At 41.7% G+C, this 18336-nt stretch overlaps 1 protein-coding gene and 1 long non-coding RNA gene across 5 annotated transcripts in view; one reads left to right on the plus strand and one right to left on the minus strand.

Annotated features, from left to right (window-relative positions):
• LOC141219049 (uncharacterized) overlaps positions 1-18336 on the minus strand; it is a 78960-nt gene that overhangs the window by 6316 nt on the left and 54308 nt on the right. The gene's annotated exons all lie outside the window — the stretch shown is intronic.
• On the plus strand, positions 12038-13526 carry LOC141252852 (uncharacterized). The gene is made up of 2 exons (XM_073670611.1): positions 12038-12242; positions 13018-13526. The coding sequence occupies exons 1-2, from the start codon at positions 12046-12048 to the stop codon at positions 13484-13486; spliced, it is 666 nt and encodes a 221-aa protein (XP_073526712.1). The 5' UTR covers positions 12038-12045; the 3' UTR covers positions 13487-13526.

The following is an 18336-nucleotide window of genomic DNA, read 5'->3' on the forward strand; positions in this document are numbered from 1 at the left end:
AAATGTCATCCATTGAGCCAGACAAATGTCCGACTCATATCCTTCATTGGGCCTACCATATGTCCCATAAAATTCCCCCCCATTGTGCCAGCCAAATGTCCCACTCTTGTCCCCCATTGGGCCAGCCATATGTCCCACAAAAGTCCCCCCATTGGATCAGTCATATGTCCCACTGTTGTCCCCCAGCGTGCCAGCCATATGTCCCACCAATGTCCCCCAGTGTGACAAGCCAAATGTGCCACCAATGTCCCACATTGTGCCAGCCATATGTCACACAAAAGTCCCCCATTGTGCCAGCCATATGTCCCACAAATGTCCCCCAGCATGCCAGCCATATGTCCCACAAATGTTCCCCATTGTGCCAGCCAAATGTGCCAATGTCCCCCATTGTGCCAGCCAAATGTGCCACCATTGTCCCACATTGTGCCAGCCATATGTCCCACAAAAGTCCCCCATTTGGCCAGCCAAATGTGCCACCAATGTCTCCCATTGTGGCAGCCAAATGTCCCACAAATTTCCCCCAGCGTGCCAGCCAAATGTCCCACAAATGTTCTCCAGCTTGCCAGCCATGTCCCACAAATGTCCCCCATTGTAGAAGCCAAATGTCCCACAAATGTCCCCCAGCTTGCAAGCCAAAAGTCCCACAAATGTCCCCCATTGTGCCAGTCAAATGTCCCACTCATGTCCCCAATTGGTCCAGCCATATGTCCCATAAAGTCCCCATTGCTCCAACAATATGTCCCCCATTGTGCCAGCTAAATATCCCACTCATATCACCCATTGGGCCAGCCATATGTCCCATAAAAGTCCCCCATTGTTCCAACCATATGTCCCCCATTGTACCAGCCAAATGTCCCACTCATGTCCCCCATTGGGCCAGCCATATGTCCCACAAAAGTCCCCCATTGGACCAGCCATATGTCCCACTCATGTTCCCCAGCGTGCCAGTCATATGTCCCACCAATGACCCTCATTGTGCCAGCCAAATGTCCCACTCATGTCCCCCATTGGGGCAGCCATATGTCCCACAGTAGTCCCCCATTGTGCCAGCCATATGTCCCACAAATGTCCCCCATTGTGCCAGCCAAATGTCCCACTCATGTCCCCCAGCGTTCCAGCCAAATGTGCCACCAATGTCCCCCATTGTGCCAGTCATATGTCCCACAAAAGTCCCCCAGTGTGCCAGTCATATATCCCCGATTGTGCCAGCCATGTCCCACAAAAGTCCCGCAGTGTGCCAGTCATATGTCCCACAAATGTCCCCATTGTGCCAGCCAAATGTGCCAATGTCCCCCATATGTCCCCCATTGGACCAGCCATATGCCCCACTCATGTCCCCCAGCGTGCCAGCCATATGTCCCACCAATGACCCCCATTGTGCCAGCTAAATCTCCCACTCATGTCCCCCATTGGGCCAGCTATATGTCCCACAAAAGTCCCCCATTGTGGCAGCCATATGTCCCACAAATGTCCCCTATTGTGCCAGCCAAATGTCCCACTCATGTCCCCCAGCTTTCCAACCAAATGTGCCACCAATGTCCCCAATTGTGCCAGCCATATGTCCCACAAAAGTCCCCCAGTGTGACAGTTATATGTCCCACAAAAGTCCCCTATTGGGCCAGCCATATGTCCCACTCATATCCTCCTGCATGCCAGCCCAGCCATATGTCCCACAAATGTCCCCCATTGTGGCAGCCAAATGTCCCACAAATGTCCCCCAGCGTGCCAGCCAAATGTCCCACAAATGTCCCCCATTGTGCCAGCCAAATGTGCCACCAATGTCCCACATTGTGCCAGACATATGTCCCACAAAAGTCCCCCATTGTGCCAGCCAAATGTCCCACTCATGTTCCCTAGCATGCCAGCCAAATGTGCCACCAATGTCCCTCATGGTGCCAGCCATTTGTCCCACAAATGTCTCTCATTGTGCCAGCCAAATGTGCCACCAATGTCCTCCATTGGGCCAGCTATATGTCCTCGCCGCAGGCCTGCTCTGCACACCACCGTCGGCCCGTTCCACAGACCACCGCCGACCCGATCATCACACCGCCGCCGCAGGTCTGATACTTATCTGCTCCTGTAGTATCAGCAGCTCCTCCACCAGCTCGTCAGGACAGGTATCCTCTTTCTCCTCCGGTGCCTGCAGCTTGCGCGGGAGCTGTTATGCCGGAAGTGAACACTACAGCTTCCGGCAGAACAGGTCCTGTGCTAGAGTGTAAAGGGAGCGCAGCATCTATACGCAGGGCTATAAAAAAAATGGCGCCCGGCTGCACTTACTACTGTGAATTGGGTAGCCCACAGCTGATGCAATAGCCATGCAGGCGATAGGGTCGAAGTCTGACCGCTATGTCCTATGCACATGGGCTGCGGTATTTGCAGTCTGTAAGTGTCGTCCAGCGACCTTACATATCTGCAATGTAAAATGGCAGCCCCCAGTGGCTGTAAGAATAAATTTTATTAAAAAAAACATACATACAATAAAGTCAAGGTTAATAAAAAAAAAAGCTTTTTGTGTGTGACATGCAGAAGTACTGCTGTTGCTTTAAAAGCATTCAGCAACTATTAGAAGTAACACAAGCACAGGAGACAGGAAGTTTTGTGCTCCAGAAGCATCCAGCAACTAGAGGGGTTAACACAGTCTCAGGAAAAGGGGAGTGTTTTAGCAGAGCCCCAGGGGGATTGTGGGGAAGTTGTTTACTGTCTTGCTGGAGCCGAAGAGAAAGGTGGCTTATGATCTGTATCTCACAGAAGTCAAGGGAACAGAATTCAGGTCAGTAGGGAAGCTAAACAAAGGTCAGTTAGACTCCCTGAGCTCACAGTGTGGAGTATTATCGGCCAGGAAGATAAGGACTGGAAGGAAGCCTGTCATAGAGATCATGTCCCTCATCACACCCTTCCCCCCTCCATCTCCATGCAGGATAAAGAATGCTGTGCACTATTGAGTCCTTGTGAAGGAAAAGCCTGTGGTTGTGTATACATTACAACTGTGCTGACTGTGTACTGCTGTGCTGCAAAGGAGACTATACTGTTATTACTGGAGCCTGTTGCTCAAAGAGACATTTGCATTGCACTGGCCATGCCTCATTAAATGTTACTGTTTTGCCGTTTATGAAGACTTGTCACATGTGTCTGGTCAGCATCTGAATCTATCGTGTGCCTGAGAGAAACTGCTGCCTATGGTCGCCCTGAGTAATGGTTCCTCCAGGATTCTAAAAAATTCATGTAACCGGTCTAGCCCCTATCTGAACTTAGGCGGCGTGCGTGTAACATATGTATTCTTTATTATATATGTACATGAAAACAAGTCATGGCACCTTCCCTTTAACTACTAATTTTTCAGGCAGAAAGCGCTTCTGGACATGCCAGCATTTTTTGTGCTAAAACTACTTTTTTTTGCTTCTTTTCAGTCATCTGTTGTGACATATTTTGGGGACTGGGTTTTAATTTAATTGTATTAAATAAATTAGTGAGCAGTTTCCACATTAAAGCCACCTGAGCAATGGTCGGAGCGCTTTGTTGAATCACTTTGCATCTTTGGAAACCTGAAGTGGTTAAAAGAAGCTCAAAAGACTGAACATAGGATCAGCAAGTAATTCTTACACTGCAGTTCATATATTCAATCCTTTTAGAGTTTATTTAGCATTTTTTCAGGTGTGTAGTTGAGTGGATCTGCTTAATGAGTTCAAGAGAGGCCTGGACGCCTTTCTTGAGAACAATAAAATTACATTTTATGCTTAGTGATAGTTAATTAATCCAGGGATTTAATCTGACTGCCAGATTGGAGTTGGGAAGTGAATTTTTCCTCAATGAGGTAAATTGGCCTATACCGCATGTTTTTTTTTGCCTTCCTCTGGATCAACGCTGCGGAATAGCTGCAGTGCACAAGAAATAGGCTGAACTGGATGGACGCTTGTCTTTTTTCGGCCTTATAAACTATGTAACTATCAACTGATATATTTACTGCAATAAGTATTCGAGTTTATACAGCTTGGAGTTGGAAAATCTGCATAAAAATAATGGTATGGTCAAAGTACTCACTAGCCTAATAATTCTGCACAAAGTGCATACCTATGTAATTTTAGTAAATTAATCAATTCCTATAGAATGTTCATGACAATATGTTAGGAAAATATCCATTAAGTGAAATATCACAATATAACATTGTGGCCTAACTAACAATTACTGTGGCATGACACCATCCTAATCCTGGCCAGAATATTTCAAACTGTTTAGCAATATGTGTTTAGAATACATGCAGACTGTCCTTCTGCTCTGCAGCAATTTTGCAATCTTCATTTGAATCACTGCTATCCAAAATACTAAAGAGAGTCAATAATTGACAAATTCATTGGCTGGTACATGTTATGTCACTTTCTTCCAAAATTCACTGAGTATTCTCAAACAATGGCAAAAAAAAAGTGTTTATTAAACATATACCTCCAACAATATGCCTAGAAAATGTACAAAAGCAAAGCTCATTACAAAAAATGTAGAATAATAAACCAAATCTGTTTCACTGGTCAAAGAGCTGGACATTTTTCTCAGAGATGCAGCTTGTTAAACAATATAAGAATATCATTGGCTTATTGCATTACATGAGAGGAGTAATAAACTCATACTGACTAGTAGATCCTAGCTCTAAATATAACAGCAGCAGGAAGAGGCAGATGAAATCTGGACTGGGCTAAGGTTGGTGGAGGACATTGGGTCTGAAATTTTGTTGGTGGGCCATCTTCAGCTAAATTCAAAATATAAAAAAATAATGAGGGGAAGGAAGTTATTTGCAGCTTTGTGCCATATTTGTGCTGTAAAAAGCCATGCATTTATGTGTCAATGAAAGTTGGTCTTAATTTTGAAACTTTGTACTCCTCTTGCCATTTTTGAAAAGTGGGTGAGGCTAAACAGGGGTCATTATCGGACAGAAGTATTAGTTACGCCAGAAATTGCCACAAATTGTAATGCAAAATCTATGACTCTTCATAGGGACTACCTCATATATACACACAAAACGTGACATTTCAGCTGTCACAATGCAGCCTATAATCAAGCAAAGATCTTCTAACCAGGACCGGACTGGCCATCTGGCAGTTATGGCAAATGCCAGATGGGCCGGTCCGGCAGTGGGTCGCATTACCTGCTTTTAGCAATTGTGACGGAGCACAGAGCCGAAGGCTCCGTCACTTGCTCAGGCAGGACGCGGGCATTCCTTCACACGCAGCACAGGTCACTTGCGCAGGGGGGCAGCGGGCATCCCTTCAGCCGGGGGCTTGCTGGAGGCCGTCGCATGCAGGTGACGTCGGTGGTCGATGACGTCACTGCAAAGCACCGCCAGCGTCCACTGAGAGAATTGACAGAAGAGGTGATGGACGCTGAGGAGGATGAGGAGACAGGATTAGGTGAGTATAAAGATTTTTTTTCTTTTTGGGTGCTGTGGGGAGCCATACTATATAGGGGCTGTTTGTGGGGGATGATTCTGCTATATGGGGGCTGTTTGTGGGAGACCAACATACTACATGGGGGCTGTTTGTGTGGAACCATCATACTACATGGGGCTGTTTGTGAGGAACCATCATACTATATGGGGGCTGTTTGTGGGGGACCATCATACTATATGGAGGCTGTTTGTGGGGGACCATCATACTACATGGGGGCTGTTTGTGGGGGACCATCCTGCTATATGGGGGCTGTTTGTGGGGGACCATCATTTTATGTAGAGGACTGTTTGTGGGGGACCATCATACTATATGGAGGCTGTTTGCGGGGGACCATCATACTATATGGAGGCTGTTTGTGGGGGTCCATCATACTATATGTGGGCTGTTTGTGAGGGTCCATCATACTATATGAGGGCTGTTTGTGGGGGACCATCATACTATATGAGGGCTGTTTGTGAGGGACCATCATAGTATATGGGGGGCTGTTTGGGGCAACCATCATACTATATATGGTTCTGTGGGCAATCTTCATCTTGTGTGGGGGCTGTGGTGGACAGTATACTGTGTCGAGGTCTATGGGGCACATTATACTATGTGGTGGGCTGTGGTGACCTTCATACTTTATGGGGTGATTAAGGGGGACATCAAATTTAATGGGGTGGTTATGAGGGGCATCATGCTTTATATAGGGGTCTGTTGTGCACCTCATACTGTACATTAGGGGCTGTGCTGAATACCATGATGTATGGGGGGCTGTGGTGACCATCTTAATATGTGGGTGCTGTGCTGCATCATACTTTGTATAGGGTTTGTGGGGTCACCATACCATGTGGGGCATAATACTCTATGAGGGTCACGAAAGGGGTATCATAGTGGGTGAGACCACTTAGGGGCTTTAGTAGAGGGAAAATAAATGTAAGTGCTGCAATACATATCCTCCGTTTCTTAGAAAGCTGGGAGATATGCCATTCTTTGACGTGATAGGACTTTTTCTATGGGACCTGTTATTTCTATGTACTCCCCTTGGGAGGCCCAATGGGGGGTCGTTGTCATTATGGGGAAGCAAGGAGGCATTATTATTATAAGAAAGCACAGGGGCTCTTTGTATTATTATAACTAGGTGCATGGTCACTATTATAAGGGGTCACAGGGGAATTATTATAAGGCAGCACAAGTTGTGGTTTGTGTAGAGGTGGTAGAATGAGTGGAGGGTCTTGGAAAAGCAGTAAAGTAAAGATGCCTCTGTTATATTTTACAAGGATGGATTATGGTCGGAAGAAGAGGTCATGGCAGTCTGGGCCGAATTAAAAAGAAGAGGGAAAATGAATGACAACAACCAGCGAGAACAGCACTGGTGAGAATCTGCACAGTACACACATATATGGTGTAGACCTGATATTACCATTATATGGTCACTGTATGGTCGTGATATCAGTCCTAGTGCAGTGGTTTTAATTAAAGGGGTTGTCCAGGTTTAATGTTAAAGTCTGCAGTGACTCTATATGACTGCAGATTTCTGAATCCTCATAGTGTGTGCATCGCGTGCTGTGAGGATTCTCCGGTGTCAGGAGCGGCCGGTCATGTGACCACAAGTATGATTTGAATTCATGCGATCACGTGCTGGCTAGACGTGCATGGCCTCTCTCAATACAAGTGAATTTAGCAAAGCAGAGTACGTTTAGTTGGAATGTGGCCGGAGGTGTGGAACTCCCATACTTGTGGTCACATGACGGCCTCTCCCAACACTGGCACCGGAGAATCCTGACAGTGCTTGCTGTAAGGATTCAGAAGTCTGAAGTCACATAGACTTTAACACCAAGCCTGGACAACCCCTTTAACAATCAGTATAGTGGCATTATCAGTACTGTATATACGGGTAATATTTGTTTATGGTTTCTTGGTATTTGTCTGTTATATTGCAATATTGTTATTATTATTCAATTTTATATAGCGGTATTGGTAGACATATTCAAAATCTTGATTTCCTTCAGGGAGGGTAATATAAGTAATAGATATCTCCATCTGGTGCTCGGGGGCTGGGACAGCATGGGCCTGTGTGCTTTTATATGCCAGGACTGAATTTCAGGCTGCGTGCCCACTATGCGATTTTTAAGAGTTTCTGCAGCGTCAATTCCGCCGCGGAAACGCTTAAAAAACGCTTGGTAGAAGGTCTCCCATGGTCCCCAATGATAATCCGCATGTGCTGTGCACATGCTGCAGAAATTTCTGCTGCGGATTATCATTGCGGAAAAATCCGCAGCATGTCCATTAATTTTGCGGAAAAGCAGCGTAATTGCCACCATTGACTTGCACTGAATCGCATAATATCCGCATGAGTACATGTACACATGCGGATATTAAGCGATTCAATGCGCGGATGGTACCCGGGTCTGGAGAAGAGGAGACTCTCCTCCAGACCCGGGTACCATATTACCTGTAGTTAAAAAAGAATTAAAATAAAAAAAAACATCTTACTCACCTTCAGATGGCCCCCGGTCTCCTGTACGGTGTGTCCGGTGTCTTGGGCGGCTCGCGGTAGTGTAAAAGGACCCACAAAAATGTACTTTTAGCCCCAAATTTTTTATTTTCACAAGGATAAGATGAGAAAATGGACCCCAAAATTTGTTGTGCTATTGCTCCTGAGTACACCAATACCCCATATGTAGGGGAAAACTATTGTTTGGGCGCACGGCAAGGCTTGGAAAGGAAGCAGTGTTTTGGAATACAGACTTTGATGGAATGGTCTGTGGGTGTCATGTTGTTTTTGGAGAGCCCCTGATGTGCCTAAACAGTGGAAATCCCCAACAAGTTACCCCCTTTTGGAAACTACACCCTTCAATGATTTTATCCAGGGGGTATAGTGAGCATTTTGAACCCACAGGTACTACACAGAGTTTGATAACAGTAGGTTGTCATATTGAAAATTTTCATTTTTTTCATGAAAATTTAGTTTTAGCCCCAAATTTGTAACTTTCACTATGGATAATAGGAGAAAACAGACCCCATAATTTGTTATGCAATTTCTCCAGAATGCGATGATACCCCATATGTGGTCAAAAACTTTTGTTTGGGCACATGGCAGGGCTAGGAAAGGAAAGAGCGCTATTTGGCTAGAATAGATTGTGATGCCATGTTGCATTTGGAGAGCATGCGAAAACAGCAGAAACTCCCCACAAGTGAGCTCATTTTGAAAACTAGTCCCCTCAAGGAATTCATTTAGGGGTGTACCGAGCATTTCTAACCTACAGGTGATTCACAACATTTTAGAACTTCCAGATGTCAGAACAAAAAAATTAATTTTTTCCACTAAAATATTGTGTTAGCACCTAATTTATAATTTACACAAGGGATAATAGGAGAAAATTGACCCCATAATTTGTTATTATTTTACCGAACACAATGATACCTCATATGTGGCTGGAGCCTACTGTTTGAGCACACAGCAGGGGTCAGATGGGAAGGAGCACTACTTGTCTTTTAGAAAGCAGATTTTGTTTAAATAGATTGTGGGCCCGATTAGCTGAGCCTGAGGTACCAGAACAGCGGAAACCCCCAAGGTGACCCCATATTGGAAACTTCACTGCCTAAGGAATTCATATAGGGGTGTAGTGAGTATTTTGAACCCATAGGTGCCTCACAGAATTTTATAATATTTGGATGTGGAAATATTACATTTTTGTGGTAAAAATGGATTTTTTTGTATTAGCAGCAAATTTATCAGGTACACAAGAGTTAATAGTTGAAACTGGACCCCATAATTTATTGCGCAATTTCTCCTGAACGCAGTGATGCCCCATATGTCATCAGAAATTACTGTTAGGCAGCACGTCAGGGCTGAGAAGGAAGGAGCGCTATTTGGCTTTTGGAGCACAGATTTTGGTAGAATAGTTTGAGGGCGACGTTTGCGAAGTCCAGAAGGTGCCAGAACAGGAGAAAAACCCCAAAAGTGACCCCATTGTAGAAATTACACATCTCAATGAATTAATATATGGCTGCAGTGACTATTTCGTAACATACATGCCACGCTTTTTTTTCTGGAGAATTGCAAATCTGCCAGTTTAGTGCCCTTACATTGTGCCCCCATACAGTGTAATGCCCCCATTCATTGTGCCCAGCTAGTGTTTCTGGAGACAAGCACCCCATGAATTGTTAAGTGCGCACTCCCCACTACAATAATGCCAAACGTGTGGCCACTTACTTTGGTTTAGGCACAGTGGGGCTCAGAAGGTGGGGGACATTTGGATTTGGGAGCACACAATTCACTGGATTTTATTTGAGGGGGGAGCCGTTGCTGTTTCAGAGTCTTTGTTCTACCATTAATGTGGGAACCCCCTAGGTTTCCAGTGACAGATGACAGACCTGAGTTGGGGCTGTTTTTGTGTACGATAAATTAGGATTTTTATTGGTAACATTTTGGGACACATAATATTTTTCGATCGCTTCTAGAATAAGGCTGAATCACAATCTTGTGTTCTACGCTGAGCACTTACATCGGGGTTTTCGTGTAAATCCCACAAAAATGCGATTCAGACGAAACCCCCAACAGGACCACCCACCATAATGAGGCAGATGGAGACACTTTGGGCTCCATTTGGGGTTTGCTCCGGTGGTATCCATTTTTTTAGGCGTGCACAGATCTGTGGTTGCCCACACTTGTACTCTAAAAAGACGCCTAAAATGATTGTACACCACCGCAACAGAGACCAGTCCAAAGTGACTATCTTTCTCTTATGTGAGTGGCTCCGTCTGGAGTTTTGACTGAATCGCGGTTTTGGGGAACTTACATGAAAACCCCAATGTAAGCGCTCAGCGGAGAGCGCAGGATAAATGTCGAGCCTTATTCAGATTTTTGGGAGGCAGAATGAAAATATAGACAGCAGTACAAGAATAGCCCTTAGTCTTTATTTTTGCATGGTTCACCGTGCAGTATAAGTGATTAGGCGGATTAATTCTTCGGGTCAGTGCGATTACAGCGATATCAGATTTATATATTTTTTTTTAGGTTTTGCTGCTATTGCACAGTAAATTTTTTTTTTTTTTTTAATCAAAAGTAGTTTTTTTCGTCGCCATATTCTGAGCGCTGTAGCTTTTTATTTTTTTGGCGAACAGAGCTGAATGAGGGCTTATTGTTATTTTTTATTGCTTTTTATTCAGATTTTTCAGACACAGAATGTACAAAAAACAGCAATTCAGTTATTGCTTTTATTTTTTGCGCCCTTCACTATGTGGTAAAAGTAATAAGACCGATTTGTTCGTTGTGTCGGTACGATTACAGCGATACCAGATGTATATAGTTTTTTTTATACTTTGCAATTTTTACAGACTAAAAACAATATTTTACAAACATGAATTTGTTTTTGCATCATCATGTTCTGAGAGCTGTAACTATTTTATTTTTGGTGAATGAGCCATATTAAGACTTGTTTTTGGCGGGATGGTTTGGCGTTTTCATTTATACAATTTTTTTTTTTACATACAATTTTTTGATCTCTTTTTATTCATTTTTTTGTAAGTCAGTATCATGAAACAGTGGTATTTTTGGAGTGTTTTTTTTTTTTTTACGGCATTTGCAATACGGAATAAATAACATGCCAGTTTTACAGAGCGAGCCGATCCAGAAGTGGTGATACCAATTATGTGTACTTTTTTTGTTTATTTTTGTTTTATCACATACGCTGCATTTTGAATGGCAAAATGGATTTTTAGTGATATGTGCACTTTTTTGTGTTTTTTTTTTTTTTACTTTTTTACATATTTAATTTCATTTTTTTAAACTTTTTCATCCTGGGACATGTATATATTTTTTCTGATCACTGATCTCATATACTCATGTACTGCAGTGCATGAGAGCAGTCAGGGTGTCACTGACTCAGCCTGTGAGACCCAGCTTATTGCAGGATCTCACAGGCCACCGTACCCTTGGGTCATCACATGACCTCAGGGTACCATGGTATCCATAGGGACCCGCGATTCTCATCTTGCGACACCGTTGTAACAACTTAAATACCAGTGTCATGATTGATAGCGGTATTTAAGGCGTTAACTGGCCCCCATCGGAATCAAAACCGGCCAGGGCCAATACTGCAGGGTGTAAGCTGTCACATGCAGCTGTAATTCTGCGGGAATTGCTGCCGCCGGGTGGCGCTATTCACTTATTCCTCAGCGCTGTGGAATAAGTACCCTTAAAGACCGCCATGAAAAGGAATATCAGCAGTCGTTAAGGGTTTTTTCCATAAACATTTATCATTTAACCACGTGGTAAAGGATAAATGTATGATAGGTGGTGATACAATTAGGAGGACACTCTACCAATCACATCAGAAGACAGGAGCCACTTTGTGAATGGAACAATACTATGCATGCAAAACTACCACTTTTTTTCACTTATTTTAGAACTGCTGGAGATTACAGAGATTGCTATCTCTGTCACTTGCTAAGTCATCAGTATGTAAGTCCATTGCAACCCCCTTAATTTGTACTAAACTTGTGTTGAGTATTATATAAGGCAAGCAGGTGTTCAGGCAGGCAGTGTTAATATTTTAGCAGTTAAATTATTCATAACTGTATTCATCTTAAATAGGAGACGTAGAACAGGTAGCACTCGCTAACAATGGCTGCAGAGAAGAGAGGACACACATCAAGGCCAGCACAATATATTTTAGCTGAGAACAGGAACAAGGGCGAAAGTCCAAGTCTTATTGTGCTCCCATATAGGCATGCAACTGTTATGCCTTGTGTAACCCCCATGGAACAACGCTTACCTAACCATCAGAGAAAACCTTCATGTCATAATAGTGACATTTACAGGTCAGCAACTAAGAGAAATTCTTCTTGCGTCTGCTTTATTGTGTTAGTACTTTTTTATCTTTTCTTTAAGTAATATTCTCTTTCACTAATATTTGCTACTTCTACTAGTTTGAAGAAGTTGTAAGGTTTGGTGCATTGCTGTTAAACATCATAATACTGTACTAGAAACCTGGAAAAAGGAATTTAGAGATAAAATGTAAATCGTCCAAAATGCAAGGCAATGTGGTTACATGGGTATTCTGGTTTTAGCAAATAAATGTTATTTATTGTATAATGAAAATTGTGTTGTTTTCCAGTATTTATGCCAGAACTATGCCTTGTAACAAATTGAATGCCTGTGTGACAATCCATGGAATTACGGAAGAGTGTTCCTTTAGAAGCACGGCAATACACAAAGTGCTTATGGTGCAGTGATATGGACCTATAGGAACTTTTTGTTTTCTTCTGTACAGAGTTTCTACAAGAAGATTTGCTGTGCACATAAAAACCTCTTAACTATAATTAAGATTTTATAAAGATCAAAATACAGAACATAAAGCTAACAATGCATTGACTCTCATTATTATTCCAAAAGGAAATGGCGTGCAGTGCAAAAGTAAAATATTTCTCATAATATAAACCATATTCCATGAAGAACTCTCTTGTACAAAATATAGTTCTATGTGAAAAAGTCTACAATACCTATAAAATTGGTGTGGTTGCATATAATTAATACAATTTTAGACTTTATATAGACTTAACATTTTTATCTTTTCTTCCTATGATCATGCTTTAGGTGTAATTCAGGAGTTCTAAACTTGGATAGAAGGACTCATATGCAACGTTCTTCATTGACAGAATTGCGCAGAATTACACCTACATCTGCCAATAGTCGTAATGTTTCAAGTGCACCTAGAGGACTTGTTACTTACTTACAGCTGTGCAGGCCAATTATTCCCAGAGAAAGGACAAATTTATCTGGACTAAGGTCACATAACCAATATATTCACAGGTCTAGTGTTGATACCTTAAAGCACATTAACTTAAACCCAGGTCTAGCTGTAAATGGTGTCCCACTTGGTCAAGTACAACCATGTTCACAAAATGTTCCACAGGGAGAGGAGAAAGTACAGTTCCATGTCTACCTACCATATGAGAATCAACAGTCTGCAGAAGCGGTCAGCTCCAAGTTTAACTCAATGAACCTTCAAGAGTGCAAAAACCCAGAAGATGACAAGATGCTTAACACTCAAAACTTGGCATAGAATACTATGGCATAGGATTAATGTAGCAAACCAAGAATGTTGACACTAAGATTATTGTATGAGACGTTAAACTTATCTTACGATATACATTTTGATTGTAACGTTTTCAATAAAAATAACGATGGAAAATTTGTGTATATCAAACTATATTTGCACATTACCATTTTGTGCCCAATAGTTTATGCAAATAAAATTGCATGAATACTGGTCAATACACAAAAAAAAGTTTATGATTTTAGTTTATTTATCTGAACGGTGTATTCAAATAAATGTATTGCACTAATGCTCAAAACTGTCAGTGGAGAGATGGTTTGAAATCCTGCACTAAAAGACCGGCTGCCGGGAGGAAATGAACTTTATTCCTCTGGTAGCCTTGGGCTTTCAGTCATAAAGGTGCGGCTTCAATCATTGCTCAGTTCATAGTGAGTGGCACAGCTGTAACAATGCCCTGGCACTGACTGACAGTTGGCAGAGAAGTGCATCAGTTGCGGCTGCGCCTCTGTGACTCAAAGCCCGAGGTGGCCAGGAGAAATAAAATAAATTTTCTCCTGGCAGTAGGGTATTTTTTTAACATGATAGGTGCCATTTCATGGATTCTTTTTTATTGATTACACAGTTCAACAACAAAATTGTAAATTGCACAACAGTAGTTAATTTGTATAAATTTGATGCTGTTAAAAACGAAAATGACAGTAAAATTGAGAATTAGCTCTAGTTTTTATTTTACAAGTGTCGATCGTGGAGAATTTGAATGCGCAAATGTATTATGGAAGCGAATATATTTTTCATATTAGGTTGTATTAGATTGGCATTATCCGGGGAAGAGAAACACTTCAGCCTGGTACAAAAAAAAATGTACAAAATAGTTGATTCTAAGAAAATTTTACTCCTTCTGCTGCACATCAAACTAAAACTAATGAAAAACTTTGTAAAGAGCATGCAACAAGAAAGTGAAGGTTTCATGTATTTGACATCAAAATTTCCTTGATTAAGTCATGTAAAGTTGAAAGAAGGTATCTTTGTTAACCCACATTTTAGGGAGCTTTACAAGGTCATTCAGTTCGGTGAGTACTTTAGGCTGTTGAGGAGGCAGCATGGAATAGTTTTAACCCCTTTACCACTTTTTGATTCTCCGTTTTTGCGCTTTCGCTTTTTCCTCCCCACCTTCCCAGAGCCATAGCTTTTTTTCTGTCAATATAGCCATATGAGGGCTTGTTTTTTGCAGGACGAGTTGTACTTTTGAATGACACCATTTATTTTATCAGTTAGTGTACTGGAAAATATTCCAAGTGTGATAAAATTGCAAAAAAAAGTTCAATTTCACAATTGTTTTTTGTTTTTTCTATTTGCCATATTCACTAAATACTAAAGTTGACCTGGCAATATGATTTCCCAGGTCAGTAAGAGTGCGCAGATACCAAACATATATAGGTTGTTTTTCATTTAAGTGATGAAAAAAAAAATCTGAAATTAGTAAGATATTTTTTTTTTGCTTATGTCGCCATCTTCAGGATCTGAGGCTGGGTGGTGGCTTATTTTTTGCGCCTTAAGGTGACGTATTTATTGATACCATTTTGGTGTAGATACAATGTTTTGATCGCCTATTATTGCATTGTATTGCAATGTTGCGGCAGCCAAAAAATGAGTATTTCTGAAGTTCCAATTTTTCTTCACGCTGTGCAGTTTACCGATTGGATTAATTTACTTTATGTTTTGTTAGATTAGACATTTCTGAATGCAGCAATACCAAAAATATGTATTTTAATTTTTTTTTAATTGTTTTATTTTCAATGGGGAAAAAGGGAGATCATTTGAACTTTTTTTTTTTTAATATTTAACACTTTTTTTTTAGTGGATTCAATAGCCCCCCTTAGGAGACTTGAAGTTGCTATCGTCCGATTGCCTGTGCTACACATAGGAGTAATGATGCACTGCTATGTGTAGCAGAAATCAAGATCAAAGGAAGGGACACGTGCCTGTACAGTGAGGTTGTGGGAACTACACAGTTTCACTGCACACGCGTGGGGAGTCGCTTGTCACAGCGCATGCACGGCTCCCAGAGATACAATTGCGGCTGGCCATAACATACTGCGCAAGCGCCGCATATTTACTTCGGTGCAAGCCGGGAACAGAATTCAAATGTGTGGGTGGCGCCATCCCTGATTAAATGCGAGGAATCACACCCCTATCACTAAACGAGCAGGTATGATGTAAACATATAAAGTGTTTTTTACATATTATATTAGCGCCGATTTTATTGAAAAAAGCGTGTTAGTGATGCACATTGCATCACTAACAACGCAATGGGGGCAGTTTAGATACTACACAGGACATGACAGGTTCCCTTTAAAGGATGTTCAACATTGGGCACAATTAATACAGGGCCAGACAAAAAAAATTGTATTTTAATCCAGTGAAGGCGCAGATTGCTTTGTTTTTCCAATTAGCCAAATCTCCCCCTTTCCGTCAAGTCTGTCAGTGGTTTGTCAATCTTGGAACTATTTTTAATACATTTACAACAGAAGTTTAAAAACAATGCAAGGTCTTTAGGAAGTTGGACCGCAGCCACTCCTTAATAGCTTGGTTATTTGAAGAGTAGAGATGAGCGTTGTTCTACTCGAACTGTTCGCCAATCTCAAATTCGAGCTGTTTTGGGCGGTGTTCGAGCCGTTCGGCGAACACGAACAATTTGAGAAAAATTCGGCTGTTCGAGGTTATGTTCGATAACTGTTCGTGCACCAAAATCATAACTGGATTTTTTCTCAGTAATGATGAAAATTAATGTTAATACGCAGTTTGAGTGTACAGCGGGGTGGGTGGAGGGGCAGGGGATGGATCTCTGCAGGAACAATGAAGATCTCCATTTTTTTTTCTCTTTCCCGCATTTACAGTGGGGAGGTGCAATCTGTCAGCCTATCAGCAGCGCACACACGGAGCGAAGTGCTTTTTTTCACACAAGCAAGGGCATGTGTCATTGGCAGTGTATGTCACATGTCCTTGCCCTATAAGACCAAGCCATTTTCCCCGTCGCCACCATTTTCTCACTGCTGCAGCTGCGTGTTAGACGGCACCGCTGTTGCTGTGTGCGCTATACCTTGTTAATTTCAAGCCAATTTTCGCACAAATATACAGATAGCTTGGGAGTAGGGAATAGTTGTGATTGCAGTCCTTTTAAGGACTAGGTTACAGCATTTCCTACGACTTTTATCAGGGAGGTCTGTGCTCTTAAATAGATCGGTTGTGGGAGTAAAGACTAATTGTAATTGGAGTCCTTTTCAGGACTAGGTTACATGAGTTCCTATCAGTTTTTGCCAGGCAGGTCTGTGCCAGTGCTGTGCAAGTTTTTTTCACAGCATTTGGCTGAATCTAGCAAAGCTAATCCTTTTTGGCCTATTGCAGAGTGTGTTAGTCAGTGGAGTAGCCTATCTGTGTTGCAAGATATACCACCTGTGTATAGAATACCAATTTTTTTACTGCACCTAGTGAAGTAAAATCTTTTGGGCATAGCATCATTCTATTAGTCCATCTATACTGACCTCCATCAGGTTGCAAATTAAAACTAATTTTTATCTGCATCTACAGTACCTCTGAAAAAATATTTGGGCTTCTAGCAGTGTGTGGGACTTGTTCTATTAATCCATCTATACTGACCTCCATCAGGTTGCAAACTGAATATATTTTTTTCTGCATCTACCTCTGAAAAAATATTGGGCTTCTAGCTGTGTGTGGGTCTTGTTCTATTAATCCATCTATACTGACCTCCATCAGGTTGCAAACTGAATATATTTTTTTCTGCATCTACCTCTGAAAAAATATTTGGCCTTCTAGTAGTGTGTCGGACTTTCTCTATTAGTCCATCTATACTGACCTCCATCAGGTTGCAAATTAAAACTAATTTTTATCTGCATCTACAGTACCTCTGAAAAAATATTTGGGCTTCTAGCAGTGTGTGGGACTTGTTCTATTAGTCCATCTATACTGACCTCCATCAGCTTGCAAACTGAATATAGTTTTTTCTGCATCTACCTCTGAAAAAATATTGGGCTTCTAGCTGTGTGTGGGTCTTGTTCTATTAATCCATCTATACTGACCTCCATCAGGTTGCAAACTAAATATATTTTTTTCTGCATCTACCTCTGAAAAAATATTTGGCCTTCTAGTAGTGTGTCGGACTTACTCTATTAGTCCATCTATACTGACCTCCATCAGGTTGCAAATTAAAACTAATTTTTATCTGCATCTACAGTACCTCTGAAAAAATATTTGGGCTTCTAGCTGTGTGTGGGACTTGTTGTATTAGTCCATCTATACTGACCTCCATCAGGTTGCAAACTGAATATATTTTTTTCTGCATCTACCTCTGAAAAAATATTTGGCCTTCTAGTAGTGTGTCGGACTTTCTCTATTAGTCCATCTATACTGACCTCCATCAGGTTGCAAATTAAAAATAATTTTTATCTGCATCTACAGTACCTCTGAAAAAATATTTGGGCTTCTAGCAGTGTGTGGGACTTGTTCTATTAGTCCATCTATACTGACCTCCATCAGGTTGCAAACTGAATATAGTTTTTTCTGCATCTACCTCTGAAAAAATATTGGGCTTCTAGCTGTGTGTGGGTCTTGTTCTATTAATCCATCTATACTGACCTCCATCAGGTTGCAAACTGAATATATTTTTTTCTGCATCTACCTCTGAAAAAATATTTGGCCTTCTAGTAGTGTGTCGGACTTTCTCTATTAGTCCATCTATACTGACCTCCATCAGGTTGCAAATTAAAACTAATTTTTATCTGCATCTACAGTACCTCTGAAAAAATATTTGGGCTTCTAGCAGTGTGTGGGACTTGTTC

This window comes from Phyllobates terribilis, unplaced genomic scaffold (genome assembly GCF_046119375.1).
Source record: "Phyllobates terribilis strain yellow unplaced genomic scaffold, ASM4611937v1 Scaffold_2__4_contigs__length_985480577, whole genome shotgun sequence".
Lineage (NCBI taxonomy): Eukaryota > Metazoa > Chordata > Amphibia > Anura > Dendrobatidae > Phyllobates > Phyllobates terribilis.

Coding starts and splice junctions, on each gene's coding strand:
- LOC141252852 (XM_073670611.1), top strand. CDS start 12,046: ATGGCTGCAGAGAAGAGAGGACACACATCAAGGCCAGCACAATATATT. Junction 12,243..13,017: donor CATAATAGTGACATTTACAG/GTCAGCAACTAA, acceptor ATCATGCTTTAG/GTGTAATTCAGGAGTTCTAA.